Below are 24,573 nucleotides of genomic sequence, written 5' to 3' on the forward strand. Positions count from 1 at the left end.
TGTAACACCAGACCTGGGCTGAGACGCATCTTTTCGCTGTGACTCTTTGGCACCTCTCTACAAAAAACATCAAAATATACACTTTTTATTAATCGTAAATGAGTTGCAGAGGAGACAGCGATGACGACAGCTGCAGCAAACGGAAGGTCGCGTATGTTTACAGCCCGGATTATATCGAGACGTGCGATACTTTATCCAAAGTCCCAAACCGGGTGAGTTGGATTCAATGAGAGCGGTTCAGGGTAAATAAGTGAGGAGGTTCATCTTCATTGAACATCGGTGTTTTTTGCTTTTTAACGAGTTTCTATCGTTGTTTTCTATGTCACCACCAGGCGAGTATGGTCCACTCACTCATAGAAGCCTATGGACTGCTCGATCACATGAGGTGAGTTGAGGAGATTTATATTGAAAACTCAACAAGGAGAAGAAAACACTCACATTAGTAGTACTTTCACATGCTGCGCAGTAGCTGTGCTGTGACTAGACCCGAGACGATGTATTGACATGTAGATATTATTATCATATAACTACCCTCTTATACTCATATACATAGTTCTACACCAGATGAATTCTTTAGATTTTAGAATATTCCGGCACTATTGTGTGTTCCCTTTAAGGTTATCGTTGAATTAATACTTTATACTCTGTTGCTATTACCACTATATATTATATTTGAACTGCTATTCAATTTACTCTGTGTGGAGCAGCACTACAAAGAACTCCCTCTGGGACTAATAAGGCATTTCTATTCTATTCAAATCAAATCGTGAAGAATTTATCCAGGCGCATATTGGACATACAGTATTTATTAGTATAAAAAGCAACAAAATCAGTTATTTTATGTTTTAACAGCTGTTGTACAGAGATCTGTAGGAGAAAATTGTGACATTCAATAATAATTTTGTGCATGTTTGCTTATCTTTGTGCATGCACGTGTGAGCTGCAGCAGTGTAGAGAATAGCCAATATTCAGCGCAGACTAAAGTGTGTTGTATGTGATGTTTGCTTCAGTTGCAGCCCAGGAAATGGTGAGGCGTTGCATGTGAAAAACCGACTTCTTGTGTTTTTTAAACTTTGAGTAAAGAAGCTTAATAAATTAGAACAGCTTCAGGCCTGGAGAGGAACATTCACGGTAGGAGATGGACCAGGACACACTTTTCTTCGGGAGGTTGTATTTATTTACAAGCAGTCTTACATCTGGTTTTCAGCCCCTCGTCAATAGATCACTGGATTTATCTTTTTTCCAGGTTTGAAACAGTTTCAACTTCAATTTAATTTACTTGATATTTAGGAAACAAAACATTATATATTTGTGCTTTTGTCACAGTAGTCCTTTTTTGGTTCCTTTAAGAAAATAATGTACTGCAACACTTATAACTTGATGTAATTGTGAAAATGTAATGTCCAATCTCCGTTTTCTTTCCCGGTTCTCTCCAGCATTGTGAAGCCTCATCTGGCCACCATTGAGGAAATGGCCAAATTCCACACAGACTCATACCTGGAGCATCTTCATAAGATCAGCCAGGACGGGGACAACGATGACCCCCAGTCAGGCGACTATGGTCTCGGTGAGAAAAGCAATAATTTTAAGGTTACTGACAAACATCTGGTTGCAATTTTCTCTCCGAAATGTACGCGTTTTTAACGGTTATTACACATATCAAAAGCATTAAAGTGTCTTACTATGATAGCTATGGACATGTATCCCTAACTACATACAATCAAGTGTCAGCGGTCACTTAAAGGTCTGTGCAGAGTAAAGTGTGCTGCAGATGATCAGTTTCAGTCGCAGCTATTGAGTGTTTTCATCTCTGCTCAGTCAGGAAGCTAAACGCGCTCGCCTCGAAGTTAATAATGAGTTTGGATCTATCGAGCCTTAGAAATTTAATTCAAGATATGTAGAAAAAAACCAACACATATAGAGAGAGAACATGCAAACTCTTCATAGAAAGACCTTCAAAGTCCAGACTCATACCAGTGTACTCTTTGCACTGGAGTGCAAACCACTACGTCACCATTTGGCCCTTTTGGATGAAGCATCAAATGAAATAAACTTTGCTGGTACTCTGCGCTCAGGAGAAAATAAGCAAAAATGTTTCAGCCTTGTTTTTCTCACTTTGCTCAGTGGACAGCAGGGGGCAGTGAAACTCTGGAATTCACAAAACTTTAAGCAATTAAAAAAATAATACATTAAATGTATTTATTTCCAACATAAAAAGGATTCAATATCATTATACACAAAACGTACATTTTTGACGAAGAAGTGAGTTATTAATCATCCATCAGTTATTGAGTGCTGCTCCCTTGCTACTCCCTTTAAGAGAAAATAAACACCACCTGCACTTTATGGGAAACATTTGTTTTCACAATTGTATTCACAAAAAGAGGTGCAGAAAAGGAAAACTAGATTCATCCGTGCAACTCCATCCCATAATACTTACCAACTAGTAATTGTTTCATCACTGTAATTACATCCAAACATCATGTATTTAAGTTTCAATGTGAAAGAAAAACCTTATATAGTTTCTTAATGATTTGTTTTTGTCTGTGAATTTGATTAACTTCCACTTTAAGAAATCATATTTGTGTGATCCAGATATTTAACCTTATGAATGATTCTTCCTGCTCCTTCCTGTTGAATGATTAGTAAATGTAATTCACTTACATAATCGTCAAACTAGACCTCCATACAGTGATTTAAATATGGCCATATGAGCGCACAGTGGAGAACGTGTAGTGATTTCTCATCTAAAAAAACCCCATCTTTTTATGTCAAGTTTTGGTTTTGTTGCTGCGGATACGATTGACCTTGGTTTAATCCCAACGACGACACTGTCATCTTGTTTTGTTTGGACAAACTGGCTATCAGCTCCTCCTCTGAGGTTTACTTTTCGAACTTGGAGCCTGTCCCGATATTTAGAATGTTTGTTTCCATTTCCTCCACCCGTTCTAATCAGTCTTTATCTCTCCCCCACATTTTTATTTCTTCTGTCCACGGTTTCCTACGTTTGTATTCTCTTCATCGCTCTCGCTACCAAGGTTTTCTTCATTCTGCCGCCCAGTTTTCTCTTTATTTCACCTTCATAACGCTTTTCAGGCCCAATTATGTTGTTTTCTTGTTTTTAGCATTTCCCAGACCATCAGATTCTTTTTTACCTCGTCAGTGAGGACGGAATTAGCGCAAGTTTATCTATTTCTAGTGTGGGTCTTCTTGCAGTCCTAAGATTGGAGGTTCAATTCCCCCAACACTCCCTGTCCATGTGTCAAAGCGTCCTTTGGCAAGACGTGTTGTATAAATGAACAATATCTGCCGTTTCCTTTTCCTGAGCAGAGTGGAAAGGAAACCGGTGCTTGTTGGGACAATCGGCACAAAGTTCGTCCTGGTTTTCGTTGGTTCTCGTGTGAAAGTGTCTTCACTTGTACGCTGACATGAATGTGTGCTATACACACCTGCGCTGGAGCCTCTTATGTTGTGTTTGGTGTCTATGAGCTTTGTGTTTGTGACGTGTTGTGTTTCTGAACCTCACAAAGAATAGTTGTTCCTTGTTAACTGCCCTGATTACTTCCCACAGTTCAAAAAGCATGTGTTTGTGAAAGCATCTCTCGGCTCTGGTGAGCTGTAAGTGTAACAGGATAATATTAAACCATTTGTTCCCTCTTGTCCTCGTCCCTCTCTCCTGTCAGGCTATGACTGTCCTGTGGTGGAGGGGATATTTGACTACGCGGCAGCAGTTGGGGGCGCTACACTATCAGGGGCTCAGTCTCTGCTGGACCAAAAGTTTGATGTCGCCATCAACTGGGCGGGAGGGTGGCACCATGCGAAGAAGTAAGACGACACTGAGCGTAATGCGTAGTCGAACTAACGGAACGGATTTCAGGAGTTGAATATTGAAAACATAATCAAATGTAACAATTACTATTTGAATATTTTGTGAATTGTTTCTTGTAGTGGATAAAGTTTTCTGATCATCCTTCACTGCCCCTGAAAACATAAGGAGGAATGCTTTGGACTTTATGTCAACAATCAGAAAAATAACAAGTCCACATACAGTAATATTCAATGTCGAAATGAAATCTCTTTGCACAGTAAAACTACTTGATTGTGACATTGGGAAAGCATTAAGGTGTAAATACATCTTGTGTATTATTTATCGTCTGTATTCTATTCATATGTTTGTATTCTAATTCTAATATTTAAGACAATAAGGAAAGGAATCCAACTTAAATCCATGACAGCCATAATGACTTTGTGATGTCATTGATTTTGTATCGGAAAATGATGTAATTTGTCTATTGGGATTCAATTCAACTTCATTTATACAAATCCTACGACAACGGTGCCAAAAAAAGAAAAAAATATATATATAAATTTTAATGTGTGTTCTTTTTGTGTGTTTGTGTAAAAGCAGCACTATTGTCAATAAACTTGTCGTGTCATAAAGCGGCCTGCAGAGGGCGCTGGACGTAAATGCATTTTTCTCTTTCCTCCTGCCTGTCAGGGATGAAGCCTCAGGTTTCTGCTATGTGAATGATGCTGTGTTGGGAATCCTCAAACTGAGAGAGAAATATGAACGAGTGCTCTATGTGGATGTGGATCTGCACCATGGAGATGGTTCGTACACCAACCGTAAACTCTTATAGAAAATGTTTTCAGAGTGTGGTTATGATCTGCAGAGCGTGCTTTATGAGGAAAATTTGTATTTGTGTACAGGTTCGTAGATATAAAAAAAAAAAATTGAGAAGGATTATTATCGTCCGCAGGTGTGGAAGATGCATTCAGTTTCACTTCCAAGGTCATGACCGTCTCTCTGCACAAGTTCTCACCTGGATTCTTCCCCGGTCGGTTCTCAAAGATGTTTTAGGTCTCGTACTGGATCTCACAAGTTTTTAAATGTATTCTAACGCAAGTCTGTGTTGATTGATCCAGGCACCGGTGACCTGTGTGACACGGGACTCGGAAAAGGTCGCTGGTACGCAGTGAACGTCCCACTGGAGGACGGCATCAAGGATGACAGATACTACCAGCTATTCACAAGGTACACACACACACACACAGAGATTACTGGCATGATGTGCTCCCATTTTCTAGACCGTGTGTTATCAGGGATGGGTCCCATAATGTAGGAAAAACACACAAGTGTGTGTCTTTTTGTGGCTGCTACATTGACTTGTGTTCATTTCCTGCCGGCTTACACTAAAATGAACCTTTAAACAAGAATTTTCACATTGAAATTGAATTTCACAAATTGAGTTTCATTATGGGAACCTCAGTTTCCGTCACCTGATGTTGGTTCCCGCCGCCAAACAAAACCACACACGTGTGGTTTTCATAGTGAATTGAAATTCTTTGTTCATGTTTGTGTTCTAATTATTTTCCGTATTTCATGTGGGCCTTTTCGACTGAATGAGATGCCCACAATGTTGGGAACCCCCCTCACACACACACACAAACACACACAGTCATGCCTTGTTCCATCATGGCCTAAACTTAGTCAAACCCGACGAAAGGCATTCACCTAAAACTGTTATGACTTTCTTTCCGGGGACTTTCCCACTGTTTGTCCCCGCGAGGACGACACACATCAGCAGGTTTATGACCAGATGTAGGTACCCACAGCAGTGGTGAATCCACACAGATGGTAAAGAATGTGGAGAATCCAGTCCTACGCGAAGACAAACCTTCAGATGTGTTTTATGACTATACCTTCTCAGTCGTGATCGCATACCTCGAGTAATCAAAGGTCACGGGCATCCCAAAGTGGCACTTTCAGCATTTTATTGGGGACACTCCTGCAGGGAAATCCTCCCATTGTGACGGCTTTGTTGTGGACTTGTCCGTTTCCTAACTTCGAGGTTTCAAAGGGCAGTTTTGACTTTGTTTGACTAAAAGTGTTGTGAATCCATCCTTGCTTTCTCCCGACTGGCACCCTCCACAAGTGTTTGCTGTCGTACAGTGTGATGCAGGAAGTGCGGGCGCAGTTCAACCCGGAGGCGCTGGTGATGCAGCTGGGGGCCGACACCATGGCGGGAGACCCCATGTGCTCCTTTAACATGACCCCAGTGGGGGTGGGAAAGTGTCTGCAGTATGTCCTGCAGTGGCAGCTCCCGACCCTGCTGCTGGGAGGAGGTAGGCCCGCCCCATGTGTTTATTTGTGTTTCGGATGTGATTGGATGTCAATTACCAGTGTGTGTGTGTGTGTGTGTGTGTGCGTAAACATTGTGCCAACAGTCCTGTACCGTTTCAGTGAGCACATGTTTACTCAATCCACATGAGATGTAACTTATGTATCATGTCCTTTCTGTGTTTGTGTTTGCTTTCAATGTCACTCTCTCAATCAGAATCACACACACACACACGCACACACACACGCACACATTGTGACACACACACACACACACACACGCGCGCGCGCACACACATTACGCGCTCTGTTCCAGACTCCTCAGCCCTTGGCCAGATGATAGCTACTAATTATACGACACAATGAAGCCATTTTACTCAACTACAATCCCACCTCTCTTCCTTTCTCTCCCTCCCTCCCTGTCCTACATACTTTCTCTCTCTCTCTCTCTCTCTCTCTCTCTCTCTCTCTCTCTCTCTCTCTCTCTCTCTCTCTCTCTCTCTCTCTCAGTCCATCCTCTTCTTTCTCAACTTTTTTCCTGATATATTTCAACCTTATTTTCAGTGTTTATCTTGACCGCAGCTGTTTAAATATCCACCAGTGAATCTAAAATGCAAACCTTGAGACATCTGGGGTCACATTGTTGAATCATTTAGTTCAGGTGTTTTATCCATGCTGGGGAATATTTGTGAGATTTGTTGCAGTGGTTTCCAACTTGTGAGATCTAAAGCAGACCTTCTGCTTTGTGTGTGTGTGTGTGTGTGTGTGTGTGGGGGGGGGGGGGGGGGGGGGGTTAACTTCTCTGTAATGTTTTGGCAAATCAGATAAGAAGTCACCAACTTCCTTCTTGCATCATGCGCTGCAGAGCTCCGAACGTCCTCTGGCGGTAACGTTACCACCAAAACCGTGCACCGCAAAGTTCATGGCTCCATTTTTTAATGGTCGAGCAGCTGCGTGCGGCTCATCGGGGGGGGGGGGGAGACGTGTCAGCGCCGAGCGTGCAGCCACCCCACCGTGGAGCTGTGGAAATGTGTGCTGCGGAGTTTTAAAATCGTGCCTCTCTTTACATCGACGTGCTCAATGAGAGAATGATGTGTACCACACCAGCTTTACCCAATTAAAATGGGGGCGTCCCAAAATGAGAGGCAGATGGAAAGCTCTACCACAAACAGCATAAAGCATATCATAAAATATGGGGATTTGTTTTTGCATATACATATAAACGAATCAATTCATGCATGATTTAAAACATAATTTTAGACACTTACAAACAATTTGCAGCTACTAAAACAGATTATGGGAATTTAAGCGTGTATGATATTATTCCAAAAGCCTAAAGATAGAATAGAATAGAATAGAATAGAATAGAATAGAACCTGTAAAAGGACAAAATGTTGTCAACAAAAATAGTGCAAAAGTCTTAAGCTTGGTTTGGTTTGAAAGGGTTAATGCTGAATGTAGAGCGGGTCATCTTCCAGTCCTGGAGTTGGTGGTTCCATCGCACTTCTTGCCAAATGGCAAAGGGAGTTTAAGGGGAGTGCGACTAACAGTATAAAGTTAGTCGATAGGTGGTTAATATGATGTTTCTCAGTTACTAAGTCTGTGTGTGTGTGTCTCTATCTCTCCAGGAGGTTATAACCTGGCTAACACCGCTCGCTGTTGGACCTACCTGACGGGGGCGGTGCTGGGGAAGACCCTGTCTTCAGAAATACCTGACCACGAGGTATAACAACAACAGCCACACACAAACACACACACACACATAACCACTGTTATAGCTGCATTACATATTCCCACATAAGCACACAAATGCGCTCATTCATTGTGCCGTCTCACACACACACACACACACACACATGCACACACACAAAAACACAAACACACCCCCTTGTGTCTGCCGTCTGCTGAGTCACCCTGTATAATCAAAGATGGCCGGCCGTTCCTCAATAAAGGCGTTTGTCTGCAGGTGAGTCAGACGGGTGGAAGCGTTGACAATTCCTCTCTGTGTCCGGTATTAAACACAGGCTCCTCTCACTCCGTCTTACCAGGATAAAAGGCCAATTTTACACAGTGAAGCGGCCAAATAGTGTTATTAAAGGACAGAGGGAGAGGGAGAGTGTATGCACTGTCCTGAAAGTTCACAAACTTTGTTCAGTAGCTCTTTTCTGGGCACATTTGAAGTGATGTCGTTGTGTATGGAGTCTTTATAGAGTTTGCATGTTTTGGATTGGCTTGTCTTCTCACACGATACAGCGATGTGCTTCTCAGCTTCATTGAAAAATATGAATGACTTGTCGTTCCACTTTTTTTGATTTCTAAATATTTACAGTTGCGTTTTGTTTCCATGCTTTATTTGCTATAATTCTATCTCACTTTCATTTCACCGGGAAGTCTCACTTAGATTGGGTTCAGTCAAACCACAGCATAAATCAAAACTCACAAAGTTTTCCAAAACAAGTTCCACAATAAAACACATATTCCTCAACAATCCTCCTTCAACATACTCCTACTCATACCTCTGGGTATATTTGAATGAATATCATTGTTTTCAACTTTGCATCTTTTATAATCAAGACACAGTGAATAAGAATGTAGATTTATGCATATTGCATCATGCCAATGCTACTCAGTACTACTCAGTGTAGTCAGATCTGAGATAATACAAAATGCAATTATGTGTCAAAGTACTAAAGTGTAACAGTCTGTGTAGTAGTAGTGGCGGACAGCTGCATGACCTTTAACAAGCGCCTTGCGGATGAATAAAACACTAATTTCTTAAACCAGACAATTTTTCTGGGGCTGACTATTCGAGGTGGCGCATGTTTAATCGTTCCACCAACAAACAGTGTCAGAGTCACTTTGGTCAGAGTGGATGGTTTATTAGGCACTGCAGCCACACGTATTTATACTTTTTCAAGCGGTGATGGTGATTTTGATCTTTATAGAGCCGTTTTTTTCTAATTGTTTAGGAAAAGATTGCCTAACTTCACATTTCAGCCTGAAAGTTCACCCGTTTATTGCAACAAGTGATGGTTTCACCACGCTCAACCCCAACAAACACAAGGGTTTGTTAAACTTAAGTTTTGAAACAGATCTCAGAATTAGGTTCAGCAGTTAATCTAAACTTTTATTGTATTTCCCCTTTTTACAAGCCTAGTGGGATATATCCTTTTGGCCACCATTACCAGGATTACCAAACCCAGCATGTGGGTTGTGACTCGACGTGACCCACCTTCATGTGGTTAATTAGGGCCCCCGTGTGGAAGTAGACAAACGCACCGACTGAAATCTGATCTTCTAGCACTTGGGATTCGATTTAAGCGAGGGAAGGAAGAAAGTGTCCCACTTATTTATGTTTGTGAATGAAAAAAATGTGACTTCTCCCGCTCCTTTTTTTTTTTTTTTTTCCCCTTTCCTCTTCTCCTGCGTCCTCTCTGGCAAATCAAATAGAGCCATCCTCTCTCCAAATAAAAATCAGTAGAGCCGTCTGTCTCCGTTGCTCCTGTACTCACACACTGACAAAGACCCTCTTTCTCCTGCCGCTGATTTTTGGACCTTGTCTTGGTCAAATGTAATGAATAGCTCTGTGTGTGTGTGTGTGTGTGTGTGTGTGTGTGTGTGTGTGTGTGTGTGTGTGTGTGTGTGTGTGTGTGTGTGTGTGTGTGTGTGTGTGTGTGTGTGTGTGTGTGTGTGTGTGTGTGTGTGTGTGTGTGTGTGTGTGTGTGTGTGTGTGTGTGTCTAGGGTGAGATGAAGGTAGCTCTTGTTCCTCCTCATCAGCGTCCATTGGCCCTAAATAGCCTTTGACCTCATTAAGGAGCACTCACTGAAAACAATGCGACTATCAGTGCGGGCAGCTGCTGTCGATGATGAAGAGGAGAACACACACACACTCTCTCTCTCTCACACACACACACATGCACATTTAGCGAAATCAAAGATGTATGAACACAATAATTGTTCCTCGTACGTCTTATTTTCACCCTTCAGAAAGTTAAGGTGCATTTCTTTACCAGTTGTCACACTGTAGAAGTTTTCGTGCTTGTGGCTCTGTCCGTGCCCGATAAGAGGGGCATTTATCTGTGATGACCAGGCAAAGCCAAAGTCCCAGCGACACGGGGGAACAAAACCTACCTTTGTAGCCTCTCCGTGTTCGTGTGTGAGCGGGCGAGTGTGGGTCTCAGGCCTCCTGTTCTACTGTAGACCGCATGAATATACACATTCATTGCACTCAGATAATGCCCTGGCCTGTTTTATGGCCTTTTTATGTGCCTCATTGTATGATAAGTTGCCACCAGTGTGGTGGAAACAGCTGTTACCCAAGCGGGGAAAATCCAAGAAAGTGTTTTTATTTTCTGAAAATTACAACAATCGCCGATCAGATGATATTCATGATGCACATGCAGGTTGGTACAATTTAACGTGACAATAAGAACCAACAAGAAAGCAACTGTCAATACTGGTTTTGAAAATAAAAACGACAAAGCCGATGTAAAACTGATAAAAACCAGATGATTCAAAATATTTATAGAAAATGTAGAAATAAAGGTCGCTCATAAAAATAAGGCAAAAATATTGATTGTAGATTCTATTATAGCACAAAATGATTAATTCAATTTCAGTCTGGTACATTACTCCTTTTTGGCGTGTTCCTTAGAAATGTGGCCACCATGAAAGTATCGTTACATTCGGTTTGTAAAAAAGTCTCTATTAAAATCTTCTCTCCTCTCTCGTTGGCCCTAAAGGGTGAGCTTTGGATTTTCACGGAGGGCGAACTCCGTGTGAAACAATCAGAAATAGCGGTGAGAAGAACGGACGCCTGTCAGAGAGCTGAAATATTCACTGATTGCGAGACAAAATACTCCACCGCAGATAACCCACACAATGGCTGGGCTTGTGTCCCGGCAGTAACACACCAATATCTTATGGAAACACAGCTAAAAGTGACGTTTTGTACTTTGAGCCACCAGGTCGAAAGTCGTTAACCCTCGCCGTCCACTCGTATTCTCCACTTGGGGGGGGGGTTGTTGATCTTGATTGACCCCCCCTCCCTCCATTGTGCGATAGCGGCGGGTCATATCTGCGTGTGAATCGAAGTGCAACAATACAGGGCAAAGCTAAGAATAGGCACACGGGTCAAAGGTTAGTGAGCGCCTCTGATTGTAACGGCGCGGATTGACTTTATAGCCCGCTTGGTTTTCGAGGGAAGTAAATTCATTGTTCGTTCCGCTATTGGAGCGGTTGCTCCATGCTGGATCCGCCTGCAGATTAACAGCTGATAGATAGAAACGTGTTTCACAGTTTGATGTAAAAAGTTGACCTAACATCTCACCTGTGCAGCATCACTGCACAGCTCGCAATTAAATACTAACCTCACCATGGTAATGAGATTGCAAAACCATGATAAGGGAGGAAGATTTTCAAAAAGCCTTGGACACGCTCCCGATACATTTATCACCTTTGGTTTTTTTTTTTAAATATTAAGCATCGTCTGCTTTTCTAGGTCAATGAGTAGTTGAAATCAGAAAAAAAAGGGTTTAATGTTTCATTTTACTTTAATAGTATATTATGTATATTATTGTAGGAATTCAGGCGTGATAAGTTAAACATGCAGGACGCGATAATATTGGGCATTTCGATAATATGACTGGCGGTGAATACAAACACTTAGATATTTATTTCAAATATCAATTACAATGTTCTTTCTTTTGTCCCTAATTCACACCAGCTGTAAAGAGGCAGTGGTTGTGGCGATATATTGTTACAGCCCTAGTTAAGTTTTTTGCAGATGGAGATTCACAAGTCGACCTTTCACCTCGGTCACTGTACAATAATAACACATAGGTTGTCGGACAATTTTTCAATAGTTTGCGTAAATTTGCCAGAGTGATCACAGCGGAACGCAGTAGAAGTGAGTGTCTCTCTCTGAGCTGCACAGGAAGGGAGGACGTCTCTGGTCCCAGATTGGCAGCGGGGAAGCGTCCCGCCTCTTTACTTCCTCTCTTCCTGTCTGCAGCCGCTTCCCGTTCTGCCCGCCGCCGCCGTCAGGGATGTGCCGGCTCCCAAAGTCAACGGCTCAATCACCGGAAACATCACCGGGCGACGGAGTGCGTGTCTCTGCGCGTGTGATTCCAAAGAAAACTTGGTCATTCTGGAAAAAAAAACACAGTCAAGAGTTATGACATTATTCTGTTGGATCTTCGATGTCCAAAATGCATTCAACACATTAACGGGAGAGAGAAAGTGATTGGTGAATGTCGGGATGTGCCAACAATGAAGTGAAACAAGTTTCCTGCCTTGCTTCCCTCGAGGGAAAACGTGTCGCTGTCACTTTTATGACTTTTTGTGCCTCAAATCCAGGGATGGGCTCCATCCTTGAAGATGGGATCACAATTTATTGTAATTTCTTTTCAATTTGAAAGGATATTTCTGCCTCAAAACCTGGAAATGTAATAAAAGTATACTTTTGTAGTTTGTAAAACAAACACCCTGAAACATTAAATATACATATCACTATACTAAGGCATCTATTTAGTAAAGTGTTCGTGTATGAAGGACATCTTTAGCATTTTGTTTTGGTTATATTTTGATACTATACTCATGTATGTCCATATAAACTCAAAGCAATATCGATGCAGTACATTTCTAATTTAGTTTACAAGTTATTTTGACATGGTAACCTGATACATGGGCAAAAATATCAGGACAAGTTGGGTACAAATAAATTGAAGACAAAAATATCAAAAGAGGTAAGAACCTTAATGATATAACTTGTGAAACACAATAGATAAGTCAGTGGGGAAGTAATATTTATATCAATTTCTGTAAGGCCTTGCCCCATAAAAGCAAATTTTCCCCGACTGAACCTCCCGAGACAAAGTGTCGGATGCCTGTAATTTGACACCAGCTCCATTCCCACCACAGCTGTGGCTCTGACTGCAGCAGACGACCATTTAAGGGAATCCTCCTCAGCTTGTCCAAACAAACAAGCCAGAATTCTCTTTCTGAAGCCGGTCAAACATGTTATTAGCCTCGTGTTTGGCACTTTGTCCACATTTCATTGAAACATCCAATATGGAGCCATCACGCACTGTCAGAACAGTTTGTCTCCTTTCCTTCATGAAGTGGATGTTTTTTTTTCCGTTGAAGTGGCGACATTGTGACACGAGAGATTCAAACATCGCTGGCTTTGTGTCAAACTTTTCCAGAATTCAAAAAGTGCACAAATAGTGTTTGTAGGTCTTTCAGGCCCTAGAAGGTAAAAATGTCTGAAGATGCTCAAAAGAGATGAATCGATGTCAAGGTGGAAAGAGTGAGAGGGAGTCCAGATCCAGAAAGAAACACAAGACCTGTACGTGCAGTATGTGACCGCGAACTGGGCATCAAGCCTTTTTTTTTTCTCTCTCTCTCTCTCTTTTTTTTTTTTCTTTTCTTGGCGTGTTGAAAACATTTATTAAATAGCAGCTCGATAACAGACAGAGACCGTTTGTTTTCCGAGACGTTTTCCCCTCCGCTGTGCGACTCGGCATCCTTCATAGCTGCAGATCCTGCTGATCGCCGTAAAAACAAACACGCTCGCGCACAGAAACCCGGCCGGCCACAGATGGGCCGGTGCTCAATAACACGCCCGCAAACTTTCTCACATGATCCGAGGACGTGTTCAAAGACGCAGCAATATGAACGGCCGCGTGCGCGTTGCATGAAGGGAATGGCTCGACGTGCCTTTTAAATACTGTTACATGACGGCTGCTGCTCTTTTATTAAATGTCTTGTACTACAAACAGATGTCACAGCAAATATGAAACTAGAGATATAAACTGAGAATAATCAAATTAAGAATACATGTTGGAGTCAGTGTGAGCATCAGCATAGTTTATTAGACCTGTTCGACATTGGTGCTCTCTTCACCAAGACCAGCGTTTCTCACACAAACAGCCTCCTCTGAGCAGTGAGTGATGAGCAGAGGGTCCATGTTAAGGACCCTGGTAAATAACCAGAGACCTTTCCCCATTTATCTGCCCGAGCGTCTCTGCCAGAGACACTGGAGCCAGTCAGGGGGTATTTTTCTGTCTCTTGACCTTGCCCAGGTGACGTAGATGTGCAGCGTCACTGAGGTATTTTATCACACTTGTTTTGGGGTTTTTTTCTAATTCTCTTATGCGCCGGCTTCACAGCTTTGTCCTTTTCTGTTTCTGTCAGGAACATCCTGAAGATTTAATAGAAATATGTGGGGAGTGTCTGTCTCTCTCTCTCTCTCTCTCTCTCTCTCTCTCTCTCTCTCTCTCTCTCTCTCTCTCTCTCTCTCTCTCTCTCCATCCAAGTCAAACAAGCAGCCAGCGGGAGGCTGTTCGTGTGTGTGATTTTAATTTTTTTTTTGTTTGTGTGTTGCTGGACAGCAGGAGACAGAGCACTGGGTTCATGGGAATAGTGTGTGTGTGTGTGTGTGTGTGTGTGTGTGTGTGTGTGTGTGTGTGTGTGTGTGTGTGTGTGTGTGTGTGTGTGTGTGTGTGTGTGTGTGTGTTGAGTAACTACTCTCATGTCGAGCTCAGTACAGACCGGAGGTAAGACACAGAAACTCATCTGAACTAATTGGAAGCAGACAAACACAGATTTCAGCAGCGCCTCACCTTTGTAAGCATGAATACACACAAACATGCACGGGTAATCACACACACACACACACACACACACACACACACACACTCATACCTTCATCTGTATTTACTGCACTCATGAGCACGCATTCCCGGCGTCTGACTCAGGCACACCAGCCTATTAAACAAAGACAGAGTCGTCTTTGTGCTCAGATAAACAAAAGTGTACTCCTGCTGCACGTTGGCGCACATCAGCTGTGTGTACATCTGCTCGAACCCTCTGAAGTTGTTTCTAATGACGTCCGCCCCATCCACTGGAGTTCCAGCTCAGAACAACATATCCCCGTTTCTTTTTTTTGTTTTTTTTTAAATTGCCTCTGGCAGCAGTGTCAGGAATTGTTACAGGAATGAGTTAGAATGAATGAACACTGATCGTTTATGAAAATGATTTATACTGGGTTTTTTTTTTTGACAATCACTGTCATTCGTCCTTCCAAGCTAAGTCATTTACAGAAATTTGACTTTTTTTCCCCCCTAATTGATAGGTTTTTTTCATTAACTGAAGCATTTTTTACAAAAATGACTAAATATAGAAAACCTTGTGCAGCAGATTATTTTACATTTTTCGAACCTACACTCAGTTTCTGTATGAAGTCACATTCAAGGTGATTTAATGGGCTGTGACAGATAAAAGAGGACGGTGGCACCAAAACAGTAGATCGAGGAGGTAGAATGCTGGCGCCACGTTCTCTGTCGACGACATCAAACTTTTTCGCTGCAATCATTCCCTCACATTTAATGTGTTTAGAGAGAAATTTCTGAATTTATTTGACGCAGACTTCAATATTTACTTGTGTGATTCAGCTCCTGAGGGTGAAGACGTGTTTCACTCCTCTGCTATTCCCTCCGTGAGACTGATGCTTTTGTTTCCAGGCCTCAGTCACCTTGGCTCGCCGGCCATGTTCTGCTGAGTCCTCAGAGTCCAAGGCTTTCACAACAGTGGCTGCAAAACGGGCTGACGCACTTGTGGTCAGAACTGGCCTCGGAGTTTGTTTTGCTCTCATGGCACCGAGTCACGGCCTCACAAATTCCCTGGAAATAACTTTTTTGTTTTTTTTCTTATCCAATGGGCTCTGGTTTTAACTTCTGGGTGAACCCAGTCTCTGGATGTCCACCTGTTTCTGTTTTTTTTTTTTTAATGTTGGCTGCAGTCCCACTCTGCATGAAATGCCAGGAGCCTTTGGTATTTACTGAAATCATCCACAAGTTTTTTTTTTGTCCATGCTGGTGAGGCCCAGCCTGTCTTCAAGGAACTTTGACTGATTTGTGGTTCCAGTTCTGTGTTCTGCATTATGTTTTCTTTCTGTCCATGAACCAGACCAGACTCTTTCATATGTTTGTTTGTGTTAATGCGACCCCCAGACAACAGAGTGCGTACAGAACAAGATAAATAACATGTGTCCAAATGAGAGCTCTGATCTGTTCCTTTGCTCGAGGGGTGCTGCCATCAGTCTGTTCATCGGCTAACCACTGAGGTCCAGATGAAAATATCTCAACAAATATTTGCCAGATTGACATGAAATTATGCACAGATACCCACAATGCCCGGAAGATGACACCAAGCAACCTCGATCCCCCCGATGCCCCCTGTCGTGTCACCGTGATAGTCGTATTAGGGTTCCTCTCAGCTCTCACATGTATTGTCATGAGATGGGTTCATACAGAACATTCCTACAGTTTGCATTAACCATGCCCACTTTTAATCTTTTATGTTCAAAAACAATAACTGAATGCAGACATGAGCTGAATTTCAAGAGTAGCAGTTGATGGCACTCAATCTGCATTAATCCGTGGAAGAATATAGCGCTCTTCAAGAATATATCCTTGAAAAACCTTTGAGCCAATACCAAACGATGGAAAATAAGCTGGGAATACTGATGAAATGGTGACATTTCTGCGAGTTTCAGCCTTTTATTGCAATGATTGCAAACAGCTGTAAAAGTCACCGTGATCATGCAATGATTGTTACAGTCTAATTTGTCATCGTGACCGTGTTACCATTTAGCACTTAACACATTACCACGACATCCACAGCTTCATTTATTCACATTTCTGCCTCTTTTCACTCCGTGGCTTTAAGCCAAGGTCTCTGGGTCTGGTTAGCACTGCAGCCTGTGTTGCTGTGACCTTCACTGGGAGGTTTGTACAGGACAATACGGTCGGTTCTTGACGGAAAGCTTTTAGGTTTTACAGCTTTGGATGCAGGTGAAGCCAAAATGTTCATGTCTTCGGCTGGACAGCCCGTGTTGCTGTTACCTTCTACCAGGTTGCTTTTGTTTATGTAGACGGGCAATCATCCAGAGCCCACAGAAATCTCCCATCCCATACTTTCCCCCTTTGTTTGGTAGCACATTTAATGGTCTCAGACAAGTCCCTGGAATAAAGGTGGCACACAGGATATTGTGTTCCGCTTTTAAAAATAAGTAAACGGTTTAATGTTTCTTTTTCTTTTTCATTAAGTACAACAGTCTACCAATAAAAATAAAAAAGTTAAATAAAGATTTAGAGTTTCAGTATTATTGGAAAAGACAGAAAGCTATTTGCAATATGAAGAGGTAAAATGATAAAAGCGGGTAAAAGCAAAGGAGCTCATAAGAAATACAAGCAATTTCTTTGTCTATCCCTAAAAGTCTGAATATTGAATAATATTTAGCAGTCATCATTGTCCAGCTATTAAAAGTCTAAACAAGCTGAATTATTCCAGGAGAACAGATGCAATAAAAGGTGGACAAAGAAGAGAACGTGTAGCTGTGTGCAGATGAATGGAATTAAAACTGAATAAGAGGAAGATGAATATATCCTGGAGTTGTGATGAGAGTGTGTGTGTGTGTGTGATAGTTTTTTACAGAATACGGACCCGACTACTCGCTGGAGATCAGTCCGAGCTGCAGACCAGACCGAAACGACACCAAGCACCTGGACCAGGTCATCAGCACCATCAAAGGTGTGTGCCGTGCGTCTGAATGCACCTGTTTGTGTGGGCGTGGAGCGTAAACAGCTGTGTGTTTGTTTGTGTTGCGCCGAACCCTTCCTCACCTACGGCCCTTTTGTCTCTGCACGGCTCTTTTAATGTGCGGTTTCGTGTGTCTGCTCTTGCTTCCATACGTCTCTGTCTGGGATGAAAGTATAGCTTGTTCCTCCACTGTTTTTTGTTTTTTTTAATGCTTCCTCCCTGTGGCTCTGAACATCCTTTTGTGTGTGTGTGTGTGTGTGTGTGTGTGTGTGTGTGTGTGTGTGTGTGTGTGTGTGTGTGTGTGTGTGTGTGTGTGTGTGTGTGTGTGTGTGTGTGTGTGTGTGTGTGTGTGTGTGTGTGTGTGTGTGTGTGTGTGTGTGTGTGTGTGTGTGTGTAAGTGACCTCTTTTTCTTCTACACACAACCTTTCATTGATAGTCTGCTTCTTCATATATGTGTTTTTTTTTCTCTTTGCACCTTTCCCTCCTGCCTTTGGTGCCTGTGTGTGTGTGTGTGTGTGTGTGTGCATGCTTGTGGTTCCGCCTGCAGCCGGGGCCTTTGGTCTCAGCCGTTGACAGCCCACAGGTCCCAGGAGAAATCCTCCGGCAGGGTGAATCGTGGGCGAAACGTTGAGCGGCAGGAGTTTTTTTTTTTGTGGGGAGGCGAGGTCGAGAACCCGCCCGAAACAGAAAACGACAAACAATCGGGTTTATGAGTCAAATAAATTTCCAGCGCGTTTTTTTGGGTGGGGGAAACGAGAGGCCAAAGTTTTGAGAGACATATGGAGACTGGAGGACCTGGCGTGTCGAAGTGTGAACCGCTGACCAACAGGAAATCTCTCCTTGTCAGTGAAACGTTACACTTTGGCTGAGTCGTTCTTAATTTTGATGTTTGCGACGTAAAACGTGCGAAAAGGACGCTGGAAAGAATAACATCAGCCACAAATCTACTGTAAATTATAAAAGTACCTCAGTAAATGTCACCGTCTTATGGGTCAGTCACAAACACGGCTTGGTAAGATGAGCTAAAGGGACTGCCCGACAGCAGCCCGAGTTTAAACTCTTTGTGAAGTCAATTTTTGATCCTGAAATGAAGTCATGGCAAAGCTCCGTGTTGTAAGCACCACATTTGAGTTAAAAAAAAAAAAAAAACCCACAGTGGTATTGCAGTTGATATGATTGAATTTAGGTACTTTACCGCAGGGGAAACTTTACCAAAGTTCATTTTAAGTCGGATCATTCTGTCATTCAAAGAAGGAAGTGGAAACCGTAATCTGTGAAAACAAACTTTTTTGGAGCGTCAACCCACGCAGACACTCATGTATAGAGACCGCTGCTGTGAGATCTCATGCGCCTCCATTCCTTCACTCAATTTTTCTGGCCTCGGCGAGATTGAGGTTTTCAAAAAGAATTGTGAAACAAATTTCAGAGTCGGTGGAGGGGATTGGAGTTGACAACAAGTTGGATGTACCTGTTGAGCCGTTTTATATCCGTTTACTGTTCAAACTGCTATAAGTTGGGAGTGTTGATGTCAGATTAATGAGGGAGCGTGTTCTTTCCCCCTTTTTTGTGTGTGTGTGTTCTCTAATTGTACCCGCATTAAGTGGGACATGTTATCAATTAGCAGGTCAAACTTCATACGCTCAAAGCGGAACAGGTCGTCTTACTCAGGCGAATGACGGAAGGCCCGTTGGACACAGAATTGTTCTCTTCCATGAGAAACTCCAGGTCACGTCGAATCAGAGCAGGAGTTTTGGAGGAGACCGACTCAGTCGGCCTGTTGGCTTGCGTTAAATCATCGCCATCGGAGATGCTGAAAGTACCGCTGGTTTCCAGTCATAAGGCTTTTATTAGGGGCGGCAGAGGGAACGATCGATGGAGGGAATAAAAGGGAGAAGAAATGAATTGCAGACGAGTCAACGACGGAGAGAAACACGGCAAAGTGTTGTCTGGCTGCCTCACCCTGTCTGCCTTTTCTGTATTGTGTCAGATTTCTCTTTTCCCCTCAGTCACTGAGGAAAGACGCCACGAAAACACGAGGAAGTCTGTGTTTGGTCGACGGCTTTACCATTTTTTGCTGTATTTTTGGAGCAGTAATTCCGAGTGATGAACCCTATACTGTTGAGACGCCTGTTTATTTCCCATGTAGGTGTTGCGTGTTGGATGAGCAGCAAAGCTGAATATGTGTGGGCAGCTCTCGCAATGTCCAACTGCTTATTCTGCTGTTTTAGCCCCTAATAAGAAGAATAATATTATTTTTTATTTTGTGATCGTGTGTTTCTACTTTAGAGCCTGGACAAGGCACTTTACAACAAATGACCTGCTCCAAAACAAAATGGAAATAAAATGTTAATTCAGGAATCACTGTATGTGATTTAACGGTTACAGTTGACGAGAGGAGTGAAGGTTGGAGGTCAAAGATAAAGACCGAAAAAGCCTGAACTGAAATTCCAGAAATTTGAAAGGTGCATTGGTGTGTATAACGAGAATACAATAGTGGACCAAGTTGGCTCCCTTGTGGAACCCCTTAGTAACTATATGTTTGAGGTTCGTGATGTCCAAGCCTGGTTAAAAAAAACATCTGATATCTGAATCATTTATCGCTCTGGTCAGATTGAAGTTCACCAAACAGCATGCACAACCGCAAAGTCACAATAAGCAGCTAGTTCAACATGATTGTAGCTCATTTTTCAATCAGTTAAGGAATTTGCATAGTTAACCTTTGCAAATACACACACACACATGCACGGTCACACACAGACACACACACACAGTCACACAGTCACACACACCTCAAGGAAAGTACACATCGCCATGACATCATTGGGTTGGATAATGTTTCTCTGGTTTGGAAGTTAAATGCTGCTTATAAACACTGGTTTTCCTGAAAAACTGGGCAGTGTGACAGCCTGTGTGTGTGTGTGTGTGTGTGTGTGTGTGTGTGTGTGTGTGTGTGTGTGTGTGTGTGTGTGTGTGTGTGTGTGTGTGTGTGTGTGTGTGTGTGTGTGTGTGTGTGTGTGTGTGTGTGTGTGTGTGTGTGTGTGTGTGTGTGCGTGTGTGCGTGTGTTTTTGTGTGCCCACACATCTGCTCTGTACGCTTGCAGGAATGAACTCTAAAGTTTCTCATTTTCAAATTCTAATCTTCAAAACAGTTTTTTTTTGTTTTTTTCAAACACACACTGGTGACGTTCCACTTCTTTCAGGAAAAAAAAGTATTTTACATGAACTCTACTTGGGAATGAATTACATTGCTCGAATGAGAAACTTAGCACATCAGGAAAATAATTTTGTGTTGTGTTGATCGGGTTGTTCTGAGCAGTGATGTTTCTTTTTTTCCTTATTTATAACAGCACAGTTCTGATCAGTCTGGAGTATCTGTTTGCGTTCTATCTTCCTAAGAATCAAGTTGGATATTTGAAAATGTTCATTTTATTGACTCTAGTAATGTGCCAGAAGGCTCCCTCTAGTGGTCATTGTAATTATGACATGGGCCTTGAAGAAAATGACAAAACGACATTGAATTTTTATTAAATTTTTTTTAAAGTTTGGTTGGCTGAATACAATTGTGGCTCTTTATATAGGAGTTGAAGCAGCATCATAACCTCATTTACCTTGAAAGATGGTCTTTTCCAGAATATAATTCACAGGTTTTGGATCTTAATCTAACTGTGATCATGTGACGATATGTTTTTTTGTTGTTGCTGTTGTTTATTTACCATTGGGATGGAAGTCTGGCGTGGTTTTTTGAGGGTAGAATCGTGGATGTGAAATGCATATTTACTCCTGAATATCTAGGAACAGCCCAGACACCTCCAGGATGAGCGCTGATGCTGGTTTTGAGGACAGACGCCATGACATGCGTCTGTTCTGTATTTTCATTGTTACTAAACAAAAATGTGGATTAATGAAGAGATGATTACTTGTTAATTGTTTTTTTTATTAGTATGGAAAACAAGGTCAAGATGGGGCCTCACAATGGTGTAATGGCGAGTCCATAGTCGGCTGGGCTTAACTCTGGTGGATGAGGCCGGGGTAGAAGCTCAATCCATTGCTGGATTATCTGTCTTTGCCCTTGATGGTGGACGAAGGAGGAATTGCAAATGTTCCCTCCAAGAATTAAACATTTTATTGGCATTTTTAATTCAAAGTGTTGGAAAGACATAAACCACCATCCGATCGCCACTGCTGGCGTGGCTGAGAAGTTCTTTTTTTTTTTTTTTAAAGTCTTTATGAGCGACTGAGGCCATGTTGCACAAATAATAAAACCAATAAAGGCCGACTTATTTGGGCTACAGACACCAGAACCATGTCTGCGTTTAGCGGTGGCGTAAACTGGCCGGTTAGCACATTTCCACAAACTTAAGCATTTAAAAAAAAAAAAAACTATACGCAGTGTCACAGTTGTCAGGGAGTTACTCAGTCTTTCCGATTGTTTCATCCACTCCGAGACTGTATTAATTAAGATGAGATTTTTTTTTTTTTATTAGGTGATTGTCCAAGGCGGCCTCAGCTGTGGGGCCGTTTGTTCATCCACAGCCCGGGGTTTACGAGACTGGTAGCGTGATTTCCCCAGAGGCCGCCCGTGCGTGCGCGCGCGCGCGCACCGCCAACCCCTCCCGCGTCACCGCGGCTCATCTGCGCGTATCAGCAGAGAAAATATTGCAGCATCCCCACATCCCGCTGCTCTCGTCCGTTATTTCTCCTCCCGCGCCGACAAGCTGCTTGTCACGTTGTGCGCACGGAATAAAATGCCCGTACGCGGAGATTTACACCCAACATATGAAAACTTGTGCGGAGGGGGAGATATATGAGCGCAGACGCGCATGCAACTCGGCGGTACCCACGCACGGACGCTGTGATGGATTAACATTTGCAGGTAGTAAATATCACAGCCCCGTCCCCACACGCTCCTCACTTTACCCCGACACTAACATCTGGAAAGCAAATAGACGAAGAGGAAAGTATAGGAATTAAGTCATTTGCAGATTATATATATATATCTTTTTTTTTATAATAATGTTTTAAATTCAGGCGGTGAAACTTTAAAATACACAATCACAGTCTGCCACAGCTCATAGTGCCATCATCAAATTGCTTTCGGTTAGAGACACACAATGGAATTTAATCATAATATCCGGTGATTGAGGGTCTATTTGTGATTGTTGTCACTGGTGCACTTTTCTTCTTTTTAGTGCAAAAGTGATTTTTCATTTGTCAAATAATCACTCAGTAACTCCTGCATGTGAATCTCCACCTCGAACTCACTTTAAACGTGGCCTGTGTTTGACTGGTGTAAATTATGTAATATGGAAAAGGCATAAATATGTGCTGAACACAGGAAGCATCGGCGCATAGTTTTAAAGTGGAAAGTACAATATTGTGTCAAGTTGAGGTACAAATTCATTTCAAAAAACATCCATGTGAGACACAACTAAAGATGATTTAAAGTCCAGGCTGTCCAAACTGAATTTTCTTCTTCTTTTTTTTTTTTTTTTCTGTCAAATGAACTCACATGCCTCCAGTGGCTTGTTACAATGAACAAGAAATGTTTTGGTTGCTGACAGGTGTTCCCTTAACGCCGAATGCCTTCAGTGAATGCTGCGGATCACAGATGTTCCCTGAGAGCCTCACATTAAAACTACTATCAGATTCACCCACATTCCCGAAATATTTCCGATGCAAAGAGCTCGTAGGCGTGATATTCTAACTCAATACAAACTTTGGTCAGTGTGTTCCAGCGTGATGGAGGATTCAAACTGTTGTTGTCCGTGCAGGCCGAACGTGGCGGGACTCCACTGACAGCTCCACAATGGCCCGACAAAACAGGACATCCTCCCTTTACTGCGTCAGGGCAATTACTCATCCATCCAGCGAGCCAACGTGCGCGTGCCAGATATTTGCTTTTCCCAAATCGCGCTGTTTTGCATAATAAACGACAAAGGTTGCCATTTGTCGGAAACCAACCCGTCGTCATGCTTTACGTTTCCGTATCAACGGGCTTCTCGCATCCTTCTCTTCACTACAGCCAGATGTTATTGAGCAACTTTAATGTCGCAGGTTGTGTTTGTTTCTCCTGCACACGCTTTCCGTCTTCGGCTTGTCCTCAGTGTCTAATATGTGTATTTTACCCGTCGCCTAATGTGTCGAATTTGACCCCGTTTTTTTTTTTCCCCCTTCACCCTGTTTATGTTCACCTACTTACACTCAGCCCTCACTCTTTTCTCTCTCTCTCTTTCTTGTTTACAGGGAATTTAAAGAATGTGGTGTAAGGATTCGGCAGCCTCGGCCTCCTCCACACACACACACACACACACACACACACACACACACACACACACACACACACACACGCGCGCGCGCACACGCTCAACACACACACATACAAGGCATGTGTCCAAACCGGGTCGACTCTCGGCGGCTTTAATGAAGACAATATGCAGCGGACCCCTTCGGCCCAGAGGCATGGAGCGAATGAGGGAGGGGAAAAAGAGAAGAAGAGAGGGGTTTGGAAAACATTAGCTGAGTGTTTCCAGGGGAAAACAGTTTAATAAGTGGAGGGGGGTGGGGGGGGGGGGGGGGGGGTGATGTGGTTGCTCTACAATGTTCACCAATTTTAATTCTTTCTGGAAAAGGTATGCGTGTTTACGTGAATGGGAGAGTTTACGGTGTGTTCAGTGCGGTTATGTAAAGCTGGATTACAGCCCTGCACCCTCAGTGTCTCGCTGTCGAGGGACGGCGTGCTAAAGCCGAATGGAAAAAACAGATTTTTAAGGAGTCCTGTTTCACTGTCACCCCGGTCCCGCTGTCTTAATTCCTGCCCCCCCCCCCCCCCCCCCCCCCCCCCCCACA

At 42.8% G+C, this 24,573-nt stretch overlaps 1 protein-coding gene across 2 annotated transcripts; it reads left to right on the top strand.

Moving 5' to 3' along the window:
- Nucleotide 1: 1 nt before the first annotated feature.
- hdac8 (histone deacetylase 8) lies at nucleotides 2–24,140 on the top strand. 2 transcript variants are annotated; one of them, XM_080486354.1, is made up of 11 exons: nucleotides 2–212; nucleotides 333–385; nucleotides 1,437–1,567; nucleotides 3,684–3,825; nucleotides 4,499–4,611; nucleotides 4,761–4,838; nucleotides 4,927–5,035; nucleotides 5,954–6,126; nucleotides 7,750–7,844; nucleotides 17,612–17,717; nucleotides 23,971–24,140. In XM_080486354.1, exons 1-11 carry the CDS (start codon nucleotides 99–101, stop codon nucleotides 23,991–23,993), a joined length of 1,137 nt encoding a protein of 378 aa, XP_080342480.1. In that variant the 5' UTR covers nucleotides 2–98; the 3' UTR covers nucleotides 23,994–24,140. The 2 variants fall into 2 exon arrangements, with proteins under 2 accessions (XP_080342480.1, XP_080342479.1); XM_080486353.1 differs by lacking the exons at nucleotides 17,612–17,717; nucleotides 23,971–24,140 and adding an exon at nucleotides 12,136–12,677.
- Nucleotides 24,141–24,573: the final 433 nt, after the last annotated feature.

This window comes from Lipophrys pholis (genome assembly GCF_963383615.2).
Source record: "Lipophrys pholis genome assembly, chromosome: 18".
In the NCBI taxonomy this organism is placed as follows: Eukaryota; Metazoa; Chordata; class Actinopteri; order Blenniiformes; family Blenniidae; genus Lipophrys; species Lipophrys pholis.